The sequence below is a fragment of the Triticum dicoccoides genome, chromosome 7A, assembly GCF_002162155.2.
Source record: "Triticum dicoccoides isolate Atlit2015 ecotype Zavitan chromosome 7A, WEW_v2.0, whole genome shotgun sequence".
NCBI classification, from domain to species: Eukaryota; Viridiplantae; Streptophyta; class Magnoliopsida; order Poales; family Poaceae; genus Triticum; species Triticum dicoccoides.
The window spans coordinates 486,737,514-486,756,676 of NC_041392.1; the positions used below are offsets into that span (position 1 = coordinate 486,737,514).

The following is a 19,163-nucleotide window of genomic DNA, read 5'->3' on the forward strand; positions in this document are numbered from 1 at the left end:
ACGGTGTTTTGTGTATGTATCCACATACGTATCAAGTTTCCGGTTAATACAATTTTAGCATGAATAATAAACATTTATCATGATATAAGGAAATATAAAATAACAACTTTATTATTGCCTCTAGGGCATATTTCCTTTAGTTATACCCGCCCATACCCTATCCATTGCCATCCCTAATTGTTGAAAACACAATTTAGGGATGCGCATGCAGGTGTTGGTGCTGATATTTCAAAAACCTATAACACATGTAGTTCTCTTATGCTCCTAAATTTCCTGTTAATTATGTATTGTGTGGCAGTAGTTCTAGACATCTATTAATTAAGGAGATGCACCCAGACTGCTTTTTAAGGCCCTCCTATTCATTGCATATATATGGTCATTTTGTTGCATGTTATGCTAACAGAAAGGGGAAGGATGCTACCTAATACTCCCTCCGTCCGCAACACTTATTTTTTGGGACGGAGAGAGTATAAGAAGCACATAGCGTAACATTCTATGACTTCGACCATACTGTGAGGGCACCTAATGATCATCAACACCTAATGAGCATAATATGCAACAGGACTTGTTTACCATGGACATGAATGAACTTCTGTAAGATGGAAAATTTGTAGGCATTGGTCTGCTTTTGATCCACAAATACCGGTGGGGTAGTTTGCTGTAATAGCAGACATGGAGAAAAGAACAATTCTTAGTTGCAAAAGATGAGAAGATCACATGAATCTGAAGGTACACATCATCAATAGGTTGGTCAAACTGCATAATGTCAAAATCAATAGCCTATCGTTATTTCAATCCGTTCACAATATAATGAAGAACATAAGATAAGACGCGAGTATCGTTCGCAATATATCCAAGGCACCAAAATATCAAGAAAATATACAATATTAAACCTGTGAAATTACCCGAGTGCCCAAATATACAAATGATAGAAGAAAATACAAAAAGGATAGAAATATGTATAATATTAGACTTTATTTCTCTATCTCATTGATGCACGTTAGACTACATCAAACCTCAAAAGTATGGCACCAACTCCAAACATGCCATTATCTGAAATATTTTTCACGCGGAAGATCCTTTCAACCCCATTCTTATCTATAGAAAAGTTATTTTGCCCAAGTGTAAGGCCAATATCTAATTTTCAGAAATGCCTACCAGCTCTGTACGTGATTTTCGCCATGGCCCTTTTTATTTGCTGCCTAGGTTTCCTGGAGGGCCAAAAATCATAGTGGCATCCACGCCATCGTCCTGCGGTGCAAGGGAGGCATGAAGGTGTGTGTATGACCAAGGGAAAACAAATGGATTGCACTTTTAGTACGTGTGTACCTTGAACCTCCACCAATGATGATTCCATCGCCCGCCCATCCGAGTCGCCCAGAACCTTCCTGATCGTTCTGTTATTGCTTCATCTCCCAGTTTTCCCAGTTCTGCTTGCCCATGATTTTCGCTAAGCTTGGCACAAACCAAAGAGGGGATCGCATATCGTTTTGTTATTGCTTCATCTCCAAACTTTTCCAGTTATGCTTGCCCATGATTTCCACTAAGCTGGGCACAAACCGAAAGAGGGAATCGACATATCGTTCTGTTATTGCTATATCTCCAAGCTTTTTCATTTTTGCTTGCCCATGTTTATTTTTGCTAAGCTCAGCACAAAAAGAAAAGGGGATCAGCAGAGCGAGAAAGCGTCGAGCTTTCTCAAGGAGCTCGACCAAGGGCATCGAAGATGGATGTGATTGTGGCGCGAGGATGAGAATCCAAGACCTTTTTTAAGAGGGAATGAAATTCTATGACCTTTTAGGCCGCGGCAGTGTAGGGTTTAGACTCGTAATATCCTTCTTACATATAGGCACGTGATGGATTAGGACTCTGTATCTCCTAATCAATACACTTGTCTTTTAGCCAAATAAACATGGTTTGCATGTACTTTTTTTTACGCCTTTTATAATCAATCAATTCCAATCGGTGCTTCCTTCCGTTTACGATGTACCTTATTTTAGATGCTTATTATGCATAGACGTGACGGTTCAATATCCTGGATCGCATATGCTAGCATGTTACCCAAATAATTTTAAATCTCAGCCATTATTATTCTGATCAAACGGTGGTAATAATATTAGCACATGTGGATAAATGTGGTGTCTCGTTTGTCTTTTGTTTTCATAATATAATAGATAGATACTCTAAGCTTGTCTTCATCTTTGTATGTTTACCTGTTCCATTGGTTGATCTTGCTCTGTCACTCTTGCTCTGCCACACTAAATCAACTTGTATAATCTACCATTTCTAGTAAGGTGAGCTGCTACCTCCCCTCCATTTTAACTACTTTTCTTCGCACATCCTCTTCCCTCGCAGCCATCTCCCTCTCCTCCTCGGCGGTGAACGGCGGCGGCAACGTGCATGGCTCGTATCCGGCCACATACATCTCCCTGGACTCCATCATGAACTCCCTGTCCCGGCCTTGGGCGGAGCAGGCCATGGACTCGGGGCAGAGCTCCACGGCGTTCTCCGGCACGGTGGGCTTGTACCGGAGCAGGGCAGCGTACTGGATGAGCACGTGCAACATGTAGTCGTAAACGTAGTCCATGCTCATCTCCTCCCTCGCGAACCCGCTGCCCTCCTTGCCCATGCGCTGGGCCAGCGCCGGATGCCCGTTCCCCCAGTTGACGGCGAACTTGACCGCGCGGCACTTGTCCCTGGGGTCGATGGGCCAGTAGTGGCGGCCGGCGACGAGCCCCCGGGAGAAGAAGTCCTCGAAGGGCGTGTCGATGGCCAGCATCGGCGAGTCGCATGCGAGAATGTACTTCTCGCTCACCGACCACGACCGCCCCTGCACGTAGATCTTGTACCTGTACCGGCACTGCTCCGCCAGGTTGGAGCCCTTGAAGCCGTTCCGGTTGGCGGCGCCCCAGTCCAGCGCGAACAGCCGCGCGTTCCGGTCTTTGCCGGCGGCGGAATCGTTGCTGCAGCGGAAGAGGTCGCGGCGCGCTTCCGACACGTGAGGGTTGCCCTTCCAGAACGCGTATGGCTCCCTGTCCGGCCAGGGGAGCCGCGCGTTCTCCTTGGCGATCTCCTTCATGAGCGGCCCCCATGGACGGATGTTGACCTCCGGCCAGCCCCAGAAGGACCAGTCCGGGAAGAGGACCTCGACCGAGGTGCCGTCCTTGCAGTAGCGGAAGAGCGGCGGCGCGGCGGAGGTGTCCGGGTAGTCGGCGGCGCGCAGCTCCGGCATGTCCTCGCAGTTGAACATGAGGTCGAGGTCCGGGACGCGGCCTGGGTAGCGGGCGAGCAGCTGCGCGATCCCCCACTGCGTGAATAGGTCCCGCGTCTGGAACACGCGGTGGTACGTCTCCACGTACGCGCGCCCGAAGACCACCGTCAGCCGGAACGCTGCGTTCGGCTGGCCGTGCTCCACCGCCTCCCTGCTGATCCCCTTCTCGCGCCACGGCGCAAGGTCCGAGTGGATGTGCCTGAAGTAGTCCGGGCACGAAGGCGGCCGCGGCACGGGCCGTTCCGGCGCCGCTGGAGATGGCGATGCAGCCGGTGGTGGCATTGCCCCACGGGGGCGACGGCATAGTGGCGTAGACGACGATGACGTCCCGTTGCCGCAGCTGAAGGGTATGGGCACGGGCGGTGACGAGCGTTGGCGGCGGGGAGGATGGCGCCAACGACGGCTGGTGCCGCCGGTGCCGCTGCCGTTGCCCCGCAGGAACGACTGGCCGATCGTTTCAGCACGCATGTACAAGAGCAGAGGGATGAGTACAGCACATTGTAGTATGATGAGAAATTTTAGGGCTGTCCCAGTTAATATGAACAGTCTATTTCACGTCATCCGATGGCTTGTTGTATTACTATTACCTCTTGAAAGTTGAAACGTAAAATATGAACGAGAATCCTATAGGGTTATTATATGGACTTTGAAAGGTAAATATGGACAACAATCCTATAGGGTTATTATATGGACTTTTTTCCCTTTTTCCTTTATTTATACAGATATAAGGAAAAAAATATTTTGTGTCATTAAAGCATTGTGCTACCTACGGAAATGTATCTTGCATAGTTCTAAAATTTTCATGTGTGGTGCCTAAGGAATCTGCCCACACGCCGATAACTGCCACACGTATGGGCGTTAAGAAATCTGCCCACATGTTTTGTGTGGTGTTTAAAAGGATCAGCCCATACGTCTGTGTGTGGGCAAAACAATTAGCGCCCACACGTTTTTTTTCCCTCCCGGTTCCTCTTACACGCGTGCGTGTGGACGAAATAGATAACGCCCATACGTCCGGTACGTCAGGCCTCGTACCTCGTGGTCCCGCATGCCCCACGTGACACTTTACCGCGCGCCCCGCAGTTGCCATGGGCCGGACCCTCATCCATGTTCGTTTAAGTGCAGCTGTCATGTCGCTGAACTACGGTTGTCATGTCGGACAACTACAGTTGCCATGTTTACTCAACTGCAGTTGCCATCTCAGGTCAAAGTTCCAGATTGCCATTTTTTGGACAACTACAGTTGTTGCCATGTGTGGTCTAGTCTACTGCAGTTGTCATGATTTCAAAACTTTAGGAGTTGCCATCAACTAACACTAGGCAGTTGCCATGTAGCGCTACAAAAAAAGGCATGGCAAAAAACATGGTCGGGTAAAAGAGAGAGTTGACATGTGCTCACAAGCACCCTAGGGCAGTAAAAAGAAAAAGTTGTCATCTGCTTACGTGCATGCTAGGGCAGTTTGTCATGTACCATGCAAAACATATGGCAACTGACATGTTCGGGTAAAAAAAAAAGAGTTGCCATCTACTTGCAATCATATTAGGGCAGTTGCCATGTACGCTATAAAACGCATGGCAACTGGCAGCTTGGGTGTAGGAGAGGAGGCGGGTGTGTGGGCGAGATGACAAACGCCCACACACCAGTCCTTGTGCGTGACTGAAAAACTGGTGTGTGGGTGAACTGCTAAACGCCCACACACCGGCCCCTCCGTGTAGTAAAATGAATGTGTGGGCGACCTCTCTCACACACAACACACGCGAATTGTCCTACGTGGCATACAAAATCAGCTAATTTGTGCCAAGATTCGTGCAGAAGTTACTGGACGGTGATGGAGACGTGTGGACGAGTTGGCTAACGCCCACACGTGTGGGCGTTAACATTTTCGTTTTTTTAACATCAGTATGAACACAAAGCGCTCATACACACGCGCATACACTCATCCCTATGAACGCACACGCGCACAACCTACCCTTATGAGCACCTTCGAAAGACTGAGCTGGCATATCATCTTAAAATTTACGAAGTCACCGTAGGCAGCTTGTCGTCGACGGAAACATCTCCTTTAAAATTTTCATGTTATTCTCTGCATGTCACGCTCCCTAACATTATATCATTCTCGAGCGTGAAATGTTATTGTGCTACAAAAGAAAATATACGTGGATAGTGAACAGATGTGCTATTTTTATCACACAAAAAATGTAAATTTCATATGAGCAGTGTCACGCGTCGACTAACGTTTTTTTTAAGATCGTCGCCTCGCGAGCCGTCAGATCTGGCTGATTAAATAGTTCTCTCACCTCGTGGGAGGTAAGAGGGACCATCTTAAAAGAATTCTTGTTGTATTCATTACGGAACTCATTTGCTTAATCTAGGAGTAGTTCATATGTAACCAAATTAACTAGCTAGGTGTGCTTAAGAGTTACTTCGCTTTTGAGCTTGTATGCTCCGATTATGTTATACAGTATCTTGCAAAGTGCAGAGGGCTACAGTAAGTCGGCAGAACTTAGCCATCAGCTGATGGACTGAAAAGAGGCAACAGTTTCCACGGGACGCAAGAATTCTACGTGTCCTCCTGTAGTTAGGCAATGCATGATGTTACGCACGGTGCACTTGGCCACTAGCTAGAATCAGAACCTTGCTGGAATATCTTCTGTGAAGTAGAGCTAAACACGTCGTCGTCCAGTCCTTTGGTGCCGTACGTTGTGCTGCCTGGTCTGCTCATTCCTCGTACTAATCAGGGATTCAGGGGTCATCTTTACGTATACACATTGGCCGTCAAGGCCTGCAGCCTGCTGTTTTTGGCACTTCGTCTTGCAAGTGGGGGAGCATGCATGTGGGCCCAGGATTAATAGCCGATCACTTCCGGATTGATCTAGCAGGTCATCGGTTTTAAGTGGCGGTGATTCAAGGGAAGCTGATTTTGACCGCAGCTATGAAATTTCCTAGCACTTGCAGGTACACCCTCCCCACACACGTTTTCTGTTAAAGGTATGCTCATTATATACTTGGTGGAACTTTTTGCTGATTTCGCCATCAATATATCGTTTACATCGCTCTCAGGACTCTTATCACAAAGTCAAGACAATGGACCATATTTTGTGGAACTTCCATGCGTACGTGGGCTGGTACAACTGGAAGTTAGATCGCACAAAACTTAGCGAGTACTCTCTCCGTCATAAAATAAGTATAGTTAATTTAGTATAAAGTTGCACTAAATTAATGACATTTATTTTGAAACGGAGAAAGTACTACTCCCTTCGTTTTTAAATATTTGTCTTTTTAAAGATTTCAAATGGACTATCACATACAGATGTATGTAAACATATTTTACAGTGTAGATTCATTCATTTTGCTTTGTATGTAGTCACTTGTTGAAATCTTTAGAAAAACAAATATTTAGGAATGGAGGAAGTAGTTAGCATAATTAACGTATAAGAAAATCCTAGATGGGTTTCTCCATGCACGCGTGGTTAATTTAGACAAGAAGTAGCTTAAACATGAATTGATATGTCGAAATGTTGCAAACACTCGACTCCACATGTCAAGAGACTTAGCGATCGGATGATCTCAATGTCGGAATATAGAGTAGTAATTTGCACGGTCACGCATGAACTCTACTACGTGTCTTCTTATTCTTAGCCAGCCTGGCACGTATTACGCATGCAGCTGACTTGACTGAGACTTTAGTTTACTTGCTGCCAAGAAGAATTAGACACCTCACTATGCATGTCGTCACTTGGATCTCCTAATTCAGAATTACTACGCTTACGTTTGGTCATCTAATGCAATCTATGGGCACGCGGCGGTCTGACGTTTGGTCCATGTTTTTTGCCGTAGTATTTGAAAAGAAACTACGTATTGCGGCTTCTCCATCCTTCTCAGCTCCAGTTCTAGAGAACCAAGTCATGGCTCGCAAAGTCAAAGCAACGGAATATTTTGTCAGTTTCCATGCCCATGGCCGGGCCGGATCTTCTATTGGAGGGTACATTTATTCGAGATTACAATCGCACAAATATGTAGCTATAATTAATATGCAAATTCACCCGCAAAAAAAATTTAATATGCAAATATATTTGTATGATTCTTTTTTTTAACATTATTCGTATGATTCTGTTAATTGCAGAGTGAATGATACAGCGATTGCTTTAATACCTAAAGTTCCTCACCCTAAGGAGCTGAAGGACTTTAGGCCAATTAGCCTATGCAATGTTGTTTATAAGATCGTGTCCAAGTGCTTGGTTAATCGACTCCGACCTCTGCTTGGGGAGCTGATTTCGGTGAACCAAAGTGCATTTATTCCGGGTCGCCTCATCTCGGACAACTCTATTATTGCTTTTGAGTGTATCCATCACATTCAGAGCTTGAAGGATAATGGTCGGGCGGCTTATGCTATAAACTTGATCTTTCGAAGGCATACGAGCATGTTGATTGGGCATTCTTGGAACAGACCCTAGGTAAATGGGGTTTTTCGGACCAGTGGATAGCATGGATTATGACATGTGTTAAATCAGTAAGATACTCGGTAAAATTCAATGGGAAACTTTTGGAGGTGTTTACCCCTTCTAGGGGACTTCGACAAGGTGACCCACTATCCTCGTTTTTATTCCTATTTATTGCTGATGCCTTGTCTGCCCTGATCTCTAAATCAGTGGACAAGGGGAATTTGAAGGGGGTGAGTATTTGTCGTGGTGCGCCGATCATATCTCACCTCCTGTTTGCGGATGACACTATGCTGTTTTTCGAAGCTTCAGGCGAACAAGCAAATATTGTAAAAGGTCTGTTGAACACTTATTCCTCGGCGACGGGTCAACTCATTAACCCCGAGAAGTGTTCCATTCTTTTTTCGGACAATTGCAATGAGCCGGTGGCGGAAGAGGTGAAGAGCATTCTGGAGATAACACAACACGTGTTCGAGCCAAAGTATTTAGGCCTTCCTGCGCCAGAGGGAAGAGTGCACAAGGGATAGTTTGAAACGATACAGGAAAGGCTAAGAAAGAGGCTAGTTGACTGGAGTGAACAATACATGTCAGTTGGAAACAAGGAGATCTTGATAAAGGCCGTGGCTCAAGCAATCCCCACTTATGTCATGAGCGTGTTCCGGTTACCTGCATCAGTATGTGAAAACCTTACCAAGATGATGAGGCAGTACTGGTGGGGTGTGGAAAACGGTAAAAGGAAAATGGCTTGGCTAAGCTGGGAGAAAATGATGCTACCAAAAACTATGGGGGGCATGGGGTTTCGGGATATGCGGGCGTTCAACCAAGCGCTGCTGGCCAAGCAAGCGTGGCGCCTATTGGACTGCCCGGACAGCCTTTGTGATCGCTTATTGCGAGCTAAATATTACCCACGGGGTAATTTACTCGACACTGTGTTTTCCTCAAGCTCGTCAGCGGTCTGGAAAGGTATTGTTCATGGGCTGGAACTTCTAAAGAAGGGTATTATATGGCGTGTTGGCGATGGTACCTTAATCAAGACTTGGAGGGATGCTTGGATCCCAAGAGGACATAATTTTAGACCGGTCACACCAAAGAGGAACTGCCGGTTTAATTGGGTGGCTGACTTTTTGAATGAACACGGGGCATGGAATGTACAAAGGTTGAGGGAACACTTTTGGGAACTCGATGTTCGTGAGATTTTCAAGATCCGTACTTCACCACGGAATGGCCCGGATTTCCTTGCTTGGTTCCCGGAGCGGAGTGGTCAATTTTCGGTCCGGAGTGCTTATCACCTTGCAACAGAAGTTCAGTATGCAGTGGGTTTAGGCTCTTCGAGTGGGAACCCATCAGGCCGCAGACCGATTTGGCAGCGGATTTGGAGTGCAAATGTCCCTCTCAAAATGAAAATCATGGCCTGGAAAGCTGCGTCGGGGGCGCTGGCAACGAACGAATGCAAAAAGTTCAGACATATATCTATACAGGATAGTTGCCCGATCTGTGGAAGGGAGAAAGATACTAGCTTTCATGCCCGGGTGTCATGTATGCATGCAAGGGCAGTCTGGACACAAATGAGAAATATATGGAGGCTGCCCCACCACGATTTGTTAAGGGACACAGGGAAGGACTGGCTGCTGAATGTTCTGGCAAATTGTGATGACATGATGCGGGACTGCACAATCATGTTAATATGGAGGATCTGGAACCTAAGATCGGATTTAACGCATGGGAAAGAGTCGCCTCCTCTAGCGACTACGGCTGAATTTTTTGCAGAGTTATATGAACTCGTTGAATATTTGCAGGCGTTATTCCACAGAAGAAGTTATCAAGGGCAAGATGCCCATGCTTCAGGAAGCGGACACGGTGGATCCTGCACCGTGCATTACCTTGCCGTGGCCGAGGCCGCCGCCTGGCCGAGCGGCTCTGTCTGTGGACGGAGCGTTCATGCATGCGGATGGCACGGCGGCGGCGGGTATGATACTGCAACGACATGACGGGAGCGTGATCTTTGCGGCATACAGATGCATATTCAATTGCAACGACGCTCTTGAGGCAGAATTACATGCGATAATGCAAGGCATGGCTCTTGCCCTGCAGCACTGCACTAATCCGATCGTGGTGCAGTCCGATTCTTCACTGGCGCTTGGGGCAATGACTGGAGAAAGCTTATCCAGGTCGGCATATGGACATTTAGTAGCTGAGATTCGGCATCACATGGGTGTTCGAGAGTTTATTCCTACAAAAATTAGGCGTGAGCAGAATAGGGTAGCACATCGGTTGGCATTGTATAGCCGTATAGAAAATACAACTGTTGTATGGCTTCGTAGTGTTCCACCATGTATTGAGGAGTTGGTGTCTCTCAAGCGTAACCCTACCCTTTTGGAATAAAACTCTTTTACCATCGCAAAAAAAAAAGTTAGCTAAGCAAAAGGAAAATTAAGAAAGAAGAAAAATACTGATATGCTGACACGTATTACTACTATGGTATCATGCGCGTGCATCCCGCGAGGCACTTTCCTCGACCGTGAGCTCAAAGCTATACACTTATTGCCATCACAGGCCGACTTGGAACGACCACTTCTGTCCCGTCACTGGTCGAGGTTGACGCTGCCTAAAATACGAATTGATTTTTCTACACAGATGGTCTGTTTTTCTGCTCCTATGCTCAAAGTCCATCGTGAAAGCTTCCTTTGATAGGAACCGGTGCGCGCTCATTGGTCCAGCGAGCTAGTGATCTCCATGGAGAGTACTGATTTGACTCCTAGCGCGTGATTCCGTTTGCCCGTCGCGGACGGCGTATGGAATAGTAGTACGAGTGTGCTTGACCTTGGAACCGGTCCAAAAAATATCTCATCATATCCTCACGTATCAATGCACTCCATTAGTCCATTTAATTTGCTGTTCCATTAGCTCGGCTCACTGCGCGCGTGGTTAATTCTACTCCATGTGTGTGTCTGACTCCTAGCACGCATGTGTGTGTCCTGACCTTGGAACGGCGCACGGAGTAGTAGAATGATCGATCGAAATAGATGGATAGTCACCCGCAAAAAAAAATAAAAAAAAATAGATGGATAGTCGCACGCACGTGTGTGTCTGACTCGATGGGGTGTAGGGTGTACTTACGGCGTCGAGGTCGATCCATCTGGCGCCGGCGAGCAGCGCGAGGAGCACGAGGCCGCCGATCACCAGCCCCACGGCGCCCTTCGTCGGAGACAGCAGCGAGGCCTTCCACCACGGCTTCTTCGTCGTCGTCGCTGTTGATGGCGAAGATGGCGACGAGCGTTCAACCGCCGTGTCAGCAGCTTTGCCGCCGTCGACGACGACCTTGCGCGGCGCCTCGCCGTCCTCCTGAGGCGGCACCAACGCCGCCCCCTCTTCCTTGTCGCCGGAAGGGACCAGGAAGCTCTTCATCGGCGGGCGATCAAAGCTTACGTTGGCGTTGTGCTAGTGGGGTTGCGAGTTGCGACTCTGCCTCCCTCTTTCTCTGTGTGTGTCTGTGCATATATAGGTGCGCGGTTGCGCCGTCCGGCCAAAACAAATACGCCACACTACTAGTCGTAGTGACACGGTGAGCCAGATGGTTCAGTAATCCCTGGTTTCCGTTCCGAGCTTCCGTTTCTTCGTGTGGGGCCCTCGCAACGACGACCCGAAATGAACCGTAAAATTCTGCGATTCGTCGGAAAATGAATAGCATTAGCGAGATTCAGAGCACATATGCTTTTGACATTTCAGCCACAACTTTGTCCGGTCGATCGAGGGTGTGGAATGTGGACGAGACTTGCCTACTCCTCCGGCGTGTGCCCATCCGTGCTCTCGTGTACGTGGCTTGATTTAATTGAAATAAAATAAGGCTCAGCCCCACTCCCTTAAAATCAGAGGGAGATGATTAGATTAGAAAGAAAAAAGAAAAAAAGAAAACCACGGGATGAAGTGGGAGCACAGATGGGAGCATGGAGAGAGTAGGCAAGCCAGATCCGTGAAATGTTCCTCAGATCCTACACGGTGGCATCCCCGGGTAATCTACCCTGTCACACGATCTCCCCTCATAGGAGGTGTTTGCTTCGGGGAGAAATCCCCGATACCTGTTTACGATGTAATCAGAAAGCGATACGCATGTTTGGTACGTGTACACTATAATCGCTTGCCTCCATTAATGACTCTGGGCCAGCTCTGGATTGATACCACCCACACTCCCCTGTAAACGATTCTGTTACCGCACCTCCTCCCACGACTCCCTCCACCTCAACCAGCGTCGCCGCCTCCCTGGTCCCTTTCGCCTCCCCTTGACCCTCCTCTCCAGGTCCGGCGCCACCGCATCCGCGGCACACCCGCCGGCAGGGACGACCTGCATCTCATCTAGGGATTCTGAATCTCGAATGTTCCTCTGCTCTCTCCTGAAAAAACCCAGCGCCGCCAGGCTCGAGCCAGCTCTTCCTGTGTCCGATGGCCCGCGAGTCACCCTTCTCCTCCCCCGGGTGCGGCCCTGTCGCCTAGTAGCCATCGCCGCCGCCACCCCCCCTCCCCTCCTTCCTCGGTTGCTTTTCCGCCCCAGATTCCTTTACAGGCATGAACCAAACAAAACAAGGATTTCTCCATTACATCCCTGTTACCAGCGTGATCTCATTCCTTTACCATTGACGTTACCACTTTCTAATCCAAACACCTCCATAAAATCTACTAACTGGTTTTGGCATTGGCAATAAAGAAAAAGGAATAACTTCTGTAATACAACATTTTAATCAGGGTTGTATGTACGTGGGTGGGTCAACAGTCTGTCAGCTACACGTACGTCAGGTGCCGTCTGTTTACTTAGCCAATAGTGATGGAGGTCGGCCAATACACCTACTTTTCGTGCATGCATGAATCCGTTGGAGAAATTGGTTCAGTCTTCAGAGATAGGCACGTGACATCATCGGCCATAGCAGTTTCATATTACAAGGTTACATGTATTTTGCTGTGTTAGAGCATCTACAATCGGGCGCCTTAAACCTGTCTCATACGTATGATCACTGTCCGGTCATGAAATTTTGATCGAGACAGGTGCCTCAAACGGGCCTCAAACGCCCGGGCTGATCGGCACCCCCTCATATCCAGCCCAAATATGCGGCAGATATGGAACGCCCGGGCACGCCCGTCACGTCAGACTTGACAGGCTGACCCTACGGTAAATTGCACTCCACCCCAAGACCTGCTGGATCCATTTGCTATCTCCTCTCTTATTCCTCCTCCCCGTCGTGTGTCTCACAGCTCTACCGCTGCGCGCGCTCCGCAGCCGTTCCTAGCCTCTGTGTCGTCAGCTCCGGCAAAGCAGTCCTCACCGCGGGGGACGCCGTTGCCGGCCCGGATGCCACCGGGGTACATCCGGCAACTCTCTGCCTCCGCCATGCGCTTGATGTGTTCGACACATTGTCTGATCGGATTTTTTGTGATTTTATTCGGGTAAAACGACGGATTTCGTTGTTTCGTCGGACGAGCAGTATGGACCGACGGAGCTTGATCAAATGATTCAGGATGATATCTTTGATTCCTCGGATTCGGACGAAGAAGTGGACATGATCATGCTCATGAGCATGCAAGAGAAAATGGACCGAAAAGTGTAGCATATTCTCAACTTCAAGGGATCAATCAAAGGGAGAAGAGTGATTAAGAGGGATAGGTTGTCCGGAGCAAAGCTATTGCACAACGACTACTTTGCTTCCAATCCTACTTTTCCGGATGATCCATGGTTTCGTCGATGTTTTCGCATGCAAAAACCATTGTTTTTGCGCATTGTGGAGGGAGTGGAGGCACACGACGACTACTTCAAGCACACAAGGGATTGTTGTGGACAACTCTCTTTCTCTACCAAGAAGAAGTGCACAACTGCTAAGGAATCCTTCACTTGATACTGCTGCAGATGCCGTTGGTGGGATGGTCAGGATGGGGGGAGTGTTGGGGAACGTAGTAATTTCAAAAAAATTCCTACACACACGCAAGATCATGGTGATGCATAGCAACGAGATGGGAGAGTGTGATCTACGTACCCTCGTAGACCGACAGCGGAAGCGTTATGACAACGCGGTTGATGTAGTCGTACGTCTTCACGGCCCGACCGATCAAGCACCGAAACTACGACACCTCCGAGTTCTAGAACACGTTCAGCTCGATGACGATCCCCGGACTCCGATCCAGCAAAGTGTCGGGGTAGAGTTCCGTCAACACGACGACGTGGTGACGATCTTGATGTTCTACTGTCGCGGGGCTTCGCCTAAGTACCGCTACAATATTATCGAGGACTATGGTGGAAGGGGGCACCGCACACGGCTAAGAGAACGATCTTAGAGATCAACTTGTGTGTCTAGGGGTGCCCCTGCCCCCGTATATAAAGGAGCCAAGGGGGGTGCGGCCGGCCCTAGGAGGAGGCGCGCAGGAGGAGTCCTACTCCTACCGGGAGTAGGACTCCCCCCTTTCCCTAGTTGGATTAGGACTTGGGGAAGAAGGAAGAGAGGGAAGAAAGGAAAGGGGGGGGGGGCGTCGCCCCCCTCCTTGTCCAATTCGGACTTGGGGGGGGAGGGGCGTGCAGCAGCCCCTAGGCCTCCTCTCCTCTTCCTCCACTAGGCCCATTAAGGCCCATTAGGTTACCGGGGGGTTCCGGTAACCTCCCGGTACTCCGGTAAAATGCCGATTTCACCCGGAACACTTCCGATGTCCAAACATAGGCTTCCAATATATCAATCTTTATGTCTCGACCATTTCGAGACTCATCGTCATGTCCGTGATCACATCCGGGACTCCAAACTAACTTTGGTACATCAAAATATATAAACTCATAATGAAACTGTCATCGTAACGTTAAGCGTGCGGACCCTACGGGTTCGAGAACAATGTAGACATGACCGAGACATGTCTCCGGTCAATAACCAATAGCAGAACCTGGATGCTCATATTGGCTCCCACATATTCTACGAAGATCTTTTATCGGTCAGACTGCATAACAACATACTTTGTTCCCTTTGTCATCGGTATGTTACTTGCCCGAGATTCGATCGTCGGTATCTCAATACCTAGTTCAATCTCGTTACCGGCAAGTCTCTTTACTCGTTTTGTAATACATCATCTCACAACTAACTCATTAGTTGCAATGCTTGCAAGGCTTATGTGATGTGCATTACCGAGAGGGCCCAGAGATACCTCTCCGACAATCAGAGTGACAAATCCTAATCTCGAAATACGCCAACCCAACATGTACCTTTGGAGACACCTGTAGAGCTCCTTTATAATCACCCAGTTACGTTGTGACGTTTGGTTGCACACAAAGTGTTCCTCCGGCAAATGGGAGTTGCATAATCTCATAGTCACAGGAACATGTATAAGTCATGAAGAAAGCAATAGCAACATACTAAACGATTGGGTGCTAAGCTAATGGAATGGGTCATGTCAATCACATCATTCTCCTAATAATGTGATCCCGTTAATCAAATGACAACACATGTCTATGGTTAGGAAACATGACCATCTTTGATTAACGAGCTAGTCAAGTAGAGGCATACTAGTGACGTTTAGTTTGTCTATGTATTCACACAAGTATTATGTTTCCAGATAATACAATTCTAGCATGAACAATAAACATTTATCATGATATAAGGAAATAAAATAATAACTTTATTATTGCCTCTAGGGCATATTTCCTTCAGTCTCCCACTTGCACTAGAGTCAATAATCTAGATTAGACAGTAATGATTCTAACACCCATGGAGCTTTGGTGCTGATCATGTTTTGCTCGTGGAAGAGGCTTAGTCAATGGGTCTGCTACATTCAGATCCGTATGTATCTTGCAAATCTCTATGTCTCCCACCTGGACTAGATCCCGGATGGAATTGAAGCGTCTCTTGATGTGCTTGGTTCTCTTGTGAAATCTGGATTCCCTTGCCAAGGCAATTGCACCAGTATTGTCACAAAAGATTTTCATTGGACCCGATGCACTAGGTATGACACCTAGATCGGATATGAACTCCTTCATCCAGACTCCTTCATCCAGACTCCTTCGTTCGCTGCTTCCGAAGCAGCTATGTACTCCGCTTCACATGTAGATCCCGCCACAACGCTTTGTTTAGAACTGCACCAACTGACAGCTCCACCGTTTAATGTAAACACGTATCCGGTTTGCGATTTAGAATCATCCGGATCAGTGTTAAAGCTTGCATCAACGTAACCATTTATGATGAGCTCTTTGTCACCTCCATATATGAGAAACATATCCTTAGTCCTTTTCAGGTATTTCAGGATGGTCTTGACCGCTGTCCAGTGATGCACTCCTGGATTACTTTGGTACCTCCCTGCTAGACTTATAGCAAGACACACATCAGGTCTGGTACATAGCATTGCATACATGATAGAGCCTATGGCTGAAGCATAGGGAACATCTTTCATTTTCTCTCTATCTTCTGCATTGGTCGGGCATTGAGTCTTACTCAATTTCACACCTTGTAACATAGGCAAGAATCCTTTCTTTGCTTGATCCATTTTGAACTTCTTCAAAACTTTGTCAAGGTATGTGCTTTGTGAAAGTCCAATTAAGCGTCTTGATCTATCTCTATAGATCTTAATGCCCAATATGTAAGCAGTTTCACCGAGGTCTTTCATTGAAAAACTCTTATTCAAGTATCCCTTTATGCTATCCAGAAATTCTATATCATTTCCGATTAGTAATATGTCATCTACATATAATATCAGAAACGCTACAGAGCTCCCACTCACTTTCTTGTAAATACATGCTTCTCCAAAAGTCTGTACAAAACCAAATGCTTTGATCACACTATCAAAGTGTTTATTCCAACTCGGAGAGGCTTGCACCAGTCCATAAATGGATCGCTGGAGCTTGCACACTTTGTTAGCTCCCTTTGGATCGACAAAACCTTCCGGCTGCATCATATACAACTCTTCTTCCAGAAATCCATTCAGGAATGCAGTTTTGACATCCATCTGCCAAATTTCATAATCATAAAATGCGGCAATTGCTAACATGATTCGGACAGACTTAAGCATCGCTACGGGTGAGAAGGTCTCATCGTAGTCAATCCCTTGAACTTGTCGAAAACCTTTTGCGACAAGTCGAGCTTTGTAGACAGTAACATTACCGTCAGCGTCACTCTTCTTCTTGAAGATCCATTTATTATCAATTGCTTGCCGATCTTGTGGCAAGTCAACCAAAGTCCACACTTTGTTCTCATACATGGATCCCATCTCAGATTTCATGGCTTTAAGCCATTTTGCGGAATCTGGGCTCACCATCGCTTCTCCATAGTTCGTAGGTTCATCATGATCTAGTAGCATGACTTCCAGGATAGGATTACCGTACCACTCTGGTGCGGATCTTACTCTGGTTGATCTACGAGGTTCAGTAGTATCTTGTTCTGAAGTTTCATGATCATCATCATTAGCTTCCTCACTAATTGGTGTAGGTGTCACAGAAACCGGTTTCTGTGATGTACTACTTTCCAATAAGGGAGCAGGTACAGTTACCTCATCAAGTTCTACTTTGCTCCCACTCACTTCTTTCGAGAGAAACTCCTTCTCTAGAAAGTTTCCGAATTTAGCAACAAAAGTCTTGCCTTCGGATCTGTGATAGAAGGTGTATCCAATAGTTTCCTTTGGATATCCTATGAAGACACATTTCTCCGATTTGGGTTCGAGCTTATCACGTTGAAGCTTTTTCACATAAGCATCGCAGCCCCAAACTTTCAGAAACGACAACTTTGGTTTCTTGCCAAACCACAGTTCATAAGGCATCGTCTCAACGGATTTTGATGGTGCCCTATTAAACGTGAATGCGGCCGTCTCTAAAGCATAACCCCAAAACGATAGCGGTAAATCAGTAAGAGACATCATAGATCGCACCATATCTAGTAAAGTATGATTACGACGTTCGGACACACCATTACGCTATGGTGTTCCGGGTGGCGTGAGTTGCAAAACTATTCTGCATTGTTTCAAATGTACACCAAACTCGTAACTCAAATATTCTCCTTCACGATTAGATCGTAGGAATTTTATTTTCTTGTTACGTTGATTTTCAACTTCACTCTGAAATTCTTTGAACTTTTCAAATGTTTCAGACTTATGTTTCATTAAGTAGATATACCCATATCTGCTTAAGTCATCTGTGAAGGTGAGAAAATAACGATATCCACCACGAGCCTCAACATTCATTGGACCACATACATCTGTATGTATGATTTCCAACAAATCTGTTGCTCTCTCCATAGTACCGGAGAACGGTGTTTTTGTCATCTTACCCATAAGGCACGGTTCGCAAGTACCAAGTGATTCATAATCAAGTGGTTCCAAAAGTCCATCAGTATGGAGTTTCTTCATGCGCTTTATACCGATATGACCTAAACGGCAGTGCCACAAATAAGTTGCACTATCATTATCAACTCTACATCTTTTGGCTTCAACATTATGAATGTGTGTGTCACTACTATCGAGATTTAATAAGAATAGACCATTCTTCATGGGTGCATGACCATAAAAGATTTTACTCATATAAATAGAACAACCATTATTCTCTGATTTAAATGAATAACCGTCTCGCATGAAATAAGATCCACATATAATGTTCATGCTCAATGCTGGCACAAAATAACAATTATAGGTCTAATACTAACCCCGAAGGTAGATGTAGAGGTAGCGTGCCGACCGCGATCACATTGACTTTGGAACCATTTCCCACGTGCATCGTCACCTCGTCCTTAGCCAATCTTCGCTTAATCCATAGTCCCTGTTTCGAGTTGCAAATGTTAGCAACAAAACCAGTATCAAATACCCAGGTGCTACTGCGAGCATTAGTAAGGTACACATCAATAACATGTATATCACATATACCTTTGTTCACCTTGCCATCCTTCTTATCCGCCAAATACTTGGGGCAGTTCCACTTCCAGTGACCAGTCTGCTTGCAGTAGAAGCACTCAGTTTCAGGCTTAGGTCCAGATTTGGGTTTCTTCTATTGAGCAGCAATTTGCTTGTTGTTCTTTTTGAAGTTCCCCTTCTTCTTCCCTTTGCCCTTTTTCTTGAAACTAGTAGTCTTGTTTACCATCAACACTTGATGCTCCTTCTTGATTTCTACCTCCGCAGCTTTCAGCATTGCGAAGAGCTCGGGAATAGTCTTATTCATCCCTTGCATATTATAGTTCATCACGAAGCTCTTGTAGCTAGGTGGCAGTGATTGGAGAATTCTGTCAATGTCGCAATCATCTGGAAGATTAACTCCCAATTGAATCAAGTGATTATTATACCCAGACATTTTGAGTATATGCTCACTGACAGAACTGTTCTCCTCCATCTTGCAGCTATAGAACTTATTGGAGACTTCATATCTCTCAATCCGGGCATTTGCTTGAAATATTAACTTCAACTCCTGGAACATCTCATATGCTCCATGACGTTCAAAACATTGTTGAAGTCCCGATTCTAAGCCGTAA

The 19,163-nt window shown here is 46.6% G+C and overlaps 1 protein-coding gene across 1 annotated transcript; it reads right to left on the reverse strand.

The window, feature by feature from the left end:
• Positions 1–850: 850 nt before the first annotated feature.
• LOC119331641 (O-glucosyltransferase rumi-like) lies at positions 851–11,169 on the reverse strand. The gene is made up of 3 exons (XM_037604801.1): positions 10,825–11,169; positions 1,330–3,715; positions 851–1,251 (listed from the first exon to the last, which is right to left on the reverse strand). Exons 1-2 carry the CDS (start codon positions 11,110–11,112, stop codon positions 2,303–2,305), a joined length of 1,701 nt encoding a protein of 566 aa, XP_037460698.1. The 5' UTR covers positions 11,113–11,169; the 3' UTR covers positions 851–1,251; positions 1,330–2,302.
• Positions 11,170–19,163: the final 7,994 nt, after the last annotated feature.